General features: G+C 38.1%; 1 protein-coding gene across 1 annotated transcript; it reads right to left on the bottom strand.

Moving 5' to 3' along the window:
- Window positions 1–1,878: 1,878 nt before the first annotated feature.
- Window positions 1,879–4,532, bottom strand: LOC100411687 (olfactory receptor 9G1). Its single transcript, XM_017978550.5, has one exon. It carries the CDS (start codon window positions 4,518–4,520, stop codon window positions 3,600–3,602), a length of 921 nt encoding a protein of 306 aa, XP_017834039.3. The 5' UTR covers window positions 4,521–4,532; the 3' UTR covers window positions 1,879–3,599.
- Between the last annotated feature and the right edge of the window lie 3,079 nt (window positions 4,533–7,611).

Genomic DNA, 7,611 nt, shown 5'->3' with positions numbered 1-7,611 from the left:
ATGTGACCTGTCCTCATGTCTCCCAGCAGCAGGTATCAGCACAAGATCTGATGGGGTGGTAGAGAAGTGATGTAGACTCTGTAAGATGCCTTTGATTACAAATAGCCTTAGTATGTTGGCTTTCTCAGAAACCTGTTACAGTAATAATGAAAAGGTCACATGGGCAGGTAGAAGACCTCCTGGTTGCCAGGGTGATGGAGGCAATATTGATTGATAGATGAAGTCACACAAAAGTTTCTTCCTTCTTGGGTGCTGCATTGCTCTGCCTGCAGATACCATAATTGATAGGCTTCACATAGGAGGTCGTGTGCCAGCTGTGGTGGTAGCAGTGGGATTTGTGCTTGACTTATGTTACCCAGAGGAGGTACTCTGGTGTTTCAAGCAATGAACATGGCCATAGAGCTCCCAAAAGTCTCTGTTTTTTGTGTTCAGCTACAAGGTTGGTTAGTGGGCAAAGCTAGATGAGGGCTGGGTCAGGCAAGTCTGCACTCTGGCTACCCATGTGTGGGCATATGCAGCTATCCCAATCAGGATTGGATGGCAGTTCCATGGCCACTAGGTTGATGTTTCAGTAAGGAGTATAGCTGCCTCTGCTGAACAGAAAAGTCCACAAGGGAGTGAGGAGTAGCAGGCCGCAGTAAGCCCCACCCAGCTCCCACACATGTGGCAAGACAGATCTCACACCTGCAGCAGGTACTTGGGTTTTAGGCAGCCTGCACTGAGAACTTAAATAGACCCAGACCACTGACCTTCCTAAGGGAGACACACCATGGCTTTCAGAAGATGGCTCTCCCATTCGTCCCATGAAGCAGGGACACCCAAATTGTGTGTGTGTAAGGCTTTAGCAAACTTTCTACTTGTGCCTCAGTTCTGGACAATGGGTTTCATCCCCATTCAGGATTATATCACAGATCTCAGTTGGGAGCTTCTCTTACTGCCCCACCTAAGTTAGCTGGCTGACTTCTGCAACGTTCTCTGTGAGGTAGGATTAGGAATGGCTTCCCTCTGTCCCCACTGGTGACTGGGAGTACATACAAAGCATGTCCTGATGCTGCTCCTTCTCATTTACTCCCCACTGCTCAGTAGGTCAACACCAGTGCTGGGTAGCATTAAGGCCTTCCTCCGTGGCCTGAATTGCCAGGTTTCCCGGTGGGCGTGTATACCTTGACGTAGTTCCTCCCTGTCTCATGCTCTGGAAACTTGCAGTTGTCCACCTGGCATGGTGAAAGCTGCAGCCACAACTTCTTTCAAAGGGTCTGTGGTTTCTTTCAGTTTTCCTGTTAAGTTCCTGTGTTGCTTCTTGGAAAAATCCTCACAGCATGTCTTTGCACTATTTAGTCTGTCCAAGTGTGAGATGCACACTAACCAAACCTCCAATCTACCATCTTAAATAACTACGAAGAAGTCAATCTTAAATAAGAAAACCAATCAGCTAATGACCAAAATAGAGAAAAGAAGAAAAAGAAGAAAAAGAATAGACCTCTCTAAGCAAGAGGGACTTCTCTGGCACTCTGCTCTTGGACTTAATCTGCACCATTGACTCTCCTGAGTCTCTAAGCTGCCAGCCTGGAAGTGCACCCACAGCTCTCAAGTCTCCTATGCCACCCTCAGATTTAGACTTGCCACTCTTCAAAATTAATATGTGTGTATTGTAAATATAATATGCAAATTGAATACATACACATACGCACACCTTCTATTGGTTCTGCTTTTCTGAAGAATCCAGATTAATACAACCTCCAGGAGTTGTGCATTTTTCAAAGGACATTAAGTTTAAGAAAATTTTTGTAAGGAAGAGACCACCCATATGCTTTTGTACTTTTAGAAATGTTTTATTTATGAAAACACATATAAGAAAAATCTTACCAATCACTTTATCTCAAGAATTTAAACTTTATTTTTGACCTCAGTAATCAAATTCCCTTAGGATTTTATATTTTAATTTCAAATTAATATAAAATATTTTTCTGAATACTTCAAATACATAATTTTCAGATGAAATATTTCCAAAAGTGAAAAACCTCCTGCTAATTTTACACTTAAACAGATTTCTAAATTATTTTATAAAACATCTGGCCACATGCTTCATTATATTTTATGTTCTTTGTTTTTATGTCTTCCGAACATTATTATTAGCTGTACTTTATCTTTTCACTAAGATCTCTGTAATATTACTTAGACGTGATTCCAGAGCTACCTTCCAAACATAAAACAATATAAATATGTACATAGGCCAGCCACGTTTATAATATATGGGCGTATTCTTATTTGAAGAATAAATTTTGGTAGGCTCCCCTAAAAATATTAGAAAAGAAGCCCTCAAGTAGTTTGAAGACTCTCCTCTATAGTTACATGCCAGGGTTTATGACACCAATAGTTGTGTCGCATCAGTTTTACTTTCTGTAATTGAGGCTTCCCTCTGAAATGATGTCTTCTCTGGTTACAGTCAAGCAACATAAAGTAATTGATTTACTGCCACTGTAATATACTAATTGATCTGTTAACATTACTTTAAAATAATGTATTTTATAGGAATTTTAATATCAGTGGGAAATAGAAAACGTATTTTAGACAACCAGAAGACTGGGTTGGCATAAACAGTGTTCCTTTTTAGAAAATTGCCTACATTGAGCATCTTAGAATTACACTGTTGGACTCTGTTTCGGCTGTGTTACTGAGTGTTACAACTTGTATTGATTTTATTTCCTACACCCACTTACCGTGTTAATGTCCATGATTGCCAGTGTGGATTTACTCTTTCACTCTGTGTGACTCTCCTACATTTTCTGGGTTTACCTGCCTGATTCAGTTTCTTGCATTTTCTTTCTTTACTGCTTATGCAACTTCAAACAAGGAAGTATGTATGTTTATAAACAAATTACATTACTTCTGTCTTACATTGAAAAACTAATCAAAATTAACTGCCTCTTGTCATATTAATCTTTTTGTTTTTTAAATTTTTTATCGATAAATCATAATTTATATGTTTGTGGGGGTAAAATACAATGCTTCAGTATATGTATACATTGTGGATTGAACATCTTAGACTAATTATTATGTCCATCATCTCGTATACTTATCATTGCTTTGTGGTGAGAACACTTAAGATCCACCGTTGAAGTGATTTTTAAATGCACAATACATTACTATTAACTGTAGTCACCTTGTCCTGCAATAGTTCTCCAGAACTGATTCCTCACATCTACCTGAAACTTTGTTCCCTTTGCTCAACAATTCTCCTTTCTCCACTCACCCTGCCCCAGTCACTGGCAACTACTATTCTATATGTACCAGTTAACCAAATCTTAGGCTAATGAAGAAGGCTGTTCATCACTTTATGAATATATAGGAGAGGCTTTGGGCCTAAGTTTTACGTTTGCTTTTAATTTAGAAAGACAAGACATTCACCTCAAATTCTTATATATTCATATTTTTCTTCTAAATTTTCCTAATTTTCTTATATTAAACGTCTGTAACTGTCACGTATCATGGGTGGGATTGGTCATGATGGAGCACAGTGGTAACTCTGCTTGAAATACAAAAAAAAAAACCTCCATCTCAAATCAACTTTGTTCTCTTCTGGTGTAGATAATCTTGATTTATGGGAGGAGTTTATTCAGAGCCTCTTTCACATCCTTATTCCTTAGGCTGTAGATCATGGGATTCAACATGGGGAACACCACAGTGTAAAATGTAGAAACTATTTTGTCCGTATCTAAAGAATAGCTAGATCCCCGGGGGAAAGCGTAGATGTAGAGAATGGAGCCATAGTATAAAGTGACAGAGGTGATGTGGGAAGAGCATGTGGAGAAGGCTTTGAGACGACCCTGGGAGGAGGAGATCCTCAAGACAGTGGCAATGATAAAGAGGTAAGAGGCCAGGATGAGCAGGGCAGGGGAGATGACATTGGAGGCCAGCAGGAAATACATCAGAACCATATAACCACCCTTATCACCACAGGCCAGCTTCACCAAGGGAAGCAAATCACAGAAAAAGTCATCAATGATGTTTTCACGGCAGAAGTTGAAGGAAAACGTCTTTTTGGTGATGACTGAAGAGTTAATAAAACCCCCCAAATATGAGACTGCTACCAGAGATGCACATAGCTTTATGGACATGGCCCGAGCATAAAGCAGGGGCTTGGAGATGGCCATGTAGCGGTCATAAGCCATGGCAGCCAGCAAGTAGCATTCACTATAGGCCAGCCCAGCAGAGAAGAAGAACTGACACAGGCAGCCAGCAAAGGAGATGCTTTTGTCTTCAGAGATGCAGGTCACTAGGATCTTCGGGGTGTAGACAGAGGAGTACCAGAGATCCAGAAACGACAGATTTCCAATGAAAAAATACATGGGTGTATGGAGGCGGGAGTCATTACAGATCAACACCATGAGGGTGATATTTCCTACCACCGTCAGAGAGTACACGCCCAGGAACACCACAAACAGTCCCAGCTGCATCCCTGCATCTGTGGTGAAGCCCAGCAGGATGAACTCAGTCACTGTGTGATTGTTCCTCTCCATGGCTGTAAGGAATCTCACCTATGAAGAAGGAACATTAGCTCAGTGTGAATCACTGACGAGTATGTAGAATTATGCTACATAAGATCACATCTGTGGTAATCCTTGAAGTCTAGAACCAACAATCTAATTGTTTGTTTTAGAAAGTTTTCATTTTGCAACAACCAGACACTGTAATTATGTATTCAGTTTTAAATTTCTTAAGTTGATTAATTACGTTTTTCCTTTAGGAATGACTGTTCACATAGAGAAAAAAAGTACTCATAATTCCTGTTTTTTTATACTTTGATCATCTTCCTCTTGTAAATTTTCTTTTTTGCTAAATGTGTAAATTTCTATCTTTCAGTGTCACTTGTTTGTATTTAAAATACTGGGCTTCCCTCTTAAATATATTTTTTAAAAAGTATTTTTTTTTTGAGACAGTTTTGCTCTTGTTACCCAGGCTGGAGTGCAATGGTGCGATCTCGGCTCACCGCAACCTCCAACTTCTGGGTTCAGGAATTCTCCTGCCTCAGCCTCCTGAATAGCTGGGATTACAGGCATGTGCCACCATGCCCAGCTAATTGTTTTGTATTTTTAGTAGAGACAGGGTTTCACCATGTTAACCAGGATGGTCTCGATCTCTTGATCTCATGATCCACCCACCTTGGCCTCCCAAAGTGCTGGGATTACAGGCGTGAGCCACCGCACCTGGCCTAAAAAGTATTGTTATTCAAGTGCTTCTATATATTGAAACATTATGAATGCGTTATAAATTTATATCTAAATATTATATATAGGCTTGAGAAAATACTAAGAAAAGTATAAAGGAAAAAAGAATAGATACAAAGTTTTGGGGAAATGGTGTACAGAATGATATACAATGATGAAATTATGAAGTACACAGTATTTGCTATATTTTACATATATTCTGGAATAAATACAACAATCATTTAAACACCAATTTTAAATATAATTTGCATATACTACAGTATCGCTTATGATGACTTGTATATTCACCTTTTTTTTAAGATTCTCTACATATAGAATTTATAAATGTACTATTGAAATTGGTAGACAGAAATAATCTATCAAATGCACATCCATCTTACATTTTGAAGACAATTCTTGTCACACTAACTTCTCATTAACCTAAATCATTTTTTAGGTAAATAAATAAAAATTCAAGTGCATATGATTTTTGTTTGTATGCTTATCTTCTTGGAACCTAGGATAAAACACACAGTTCACACTCAACTCTCAATATGAGCATTAATAAGCATCAATGTTAATAAACAGTGTCATTTCTGAGTAAATAGAGAACAATATAAAATTGTTCCTTTTGAGCTTTAGCTACCTTTACTTCACTCAGGTTACAATTACTTTACATGACTAAACCCAATGTGAGGTCCTCATCTGATTAGATCTACCTCCAGCATTTCTCATAGTTTATTGCTCCTTCTTTCTAGAAAACCTTCACTTGGATTTCAGGTTGCCATACTTGTCCAGTTTTCTTCCACTGCTTTTGCCCCTTGAACCAATGCTTGGATCTCTCGTCTTCTCCATCTGCCATCAGTTGCTGGCAATCTCATCCAATCTGATGATTTTAAATGCTTCAACATGCCCATGGCGCTAATGTCACCTCTCCTGACTATGCCTCCTCACTGAAGTGTGACTCACAGATTCAAATGCCTAATTAATATTTCTTCCGTAATGTCTCCTGGGCATCTCCAGAAAATTGAGTTCACAGGGAATACTGTTCTATTGTATTCTAAGAGCTATATTATTTGCTTAAGTGTTATCATTAAAAGGAAATTTTTACTAATAATTTTTTCTAAACCTGATCCTCATTCAGTCTTCTCCACTGCAGTAAATGGCATTATTCCATGTTAGGGACAGTCATTTTATGTTTTCTTGACCACTCTCTTGCTGTCACACTGTCACTTATTAATTAGCAACATCTCCTGGATTCTGCCTTTGAAATATATTTAGAACGTGACTAATTTTTTCCAGCTCTAATGTTTTCACTCTATTTGAGGGGCATGATTAGCCTCTAATTGGTCTTCCTGCTTCTCTTCTTATCCCACTTGAGTCTTTCCACATGGCAGCCAAAATGGTCCTGTTTAAATGTCTGTTAGATCATGCTAGTTTTCTGTTCTAAGAACTCCAATGACTTTTTCACTCAATCAGAATACAAGTCAAATTCCTTACAAAGATATGCAAGATTTCTGTGCTCTTGCCCTCTTTATTTGTTCACATCTCCTACTCTTTTCATCTCTGTTAAATCCATTCCAGCCATGCTATCATCCTTTTGGTTTCTAGAATAACATGCTATGATCGATGCCTTGCCTTCGCTCCACCCTGTTGTTGTAATGCTCTTCCCCTTAGGAATCTTTATAGCTAGTTCCCTTACATTTCTCAGTTCTTTATGGTTTCTAGTGTTACCTCCTAGAGGTGTTCTCTGATCACTATATTGCATTCTACTTCCCTGCGATTCTTGTGTCCCTTTCCTACTTTATTGTTCTCTTGTAGTTCTGCTCATTATCTAGTATTACATCTCATTAGTTTAACTTCTTTTCTTTTCCCTTCACTAGAGAATGCTCTTTCCCATCTGCATGTGATGGAAAACATGTATCATTTCATGTTAAATCATATATATTTGTTTGTTTTTTAGGGACTTTCAGACTTATTTTAAAGTCTGAAGACTTTCAGACTTCAGAATATATTTTATTCTGTTGCTATGAGGACTGTTTTAAATTGATTATGTCATACAAAATAGGAATAATGTTTTTTGGATGAGGCAGAATCTTTGAAAACATGAATCCAGGGGAACTACAAGAGGTTTCCTGCAGAAAAAAGTTGAAAACTGCTGGTCTCAACATCTTCTGATTCTAATATTCTCTGACTCTAATGATGATTCAGGAATTTGATCATTTATAAAAGTAATAACTAACCAGAACAATTTACTCTAAATCTAGTACTGTGTTTAGTGTTGTATTTATGTATTCCTCACAACATCCATCATAGGTATGTTTCAAGATTAACAGCAATAATTTTACACAAGACCAAACTAAGGTTTAATTGGTTGCTAATTATTATGCAGTTGGTAAATGAT

This window comes from Callithrix jacchus, chromosome 10 (genome assembly GCF_049354715.1).
Source record: "Callithrix jacchus isolate 240 chromosome 10, calJac240_pri, whole genome shotgun sequence".
Classification (NCBI taxonomy): domain Eukaryota; kingdom Metazoa; phylum Chordata; class Mammalia; order Primates; family Cebidae; genus Callithrix; species Callithrix jacchus.
The sequence above is the reverse complement of the archived record's forward strand: the minus strand, read 5'-3'. Positions and strand labels throughout refer to the sequence as shown.

Coding starts and splice junctions, on each gene's coding strand:
- LOC100411687 (XM_017978550.5), bottom strand. CDS start 4,520: ATGGAGAGGAACAATCACACAGTGACTGAGTTCATCCTGCTGGGCTTC.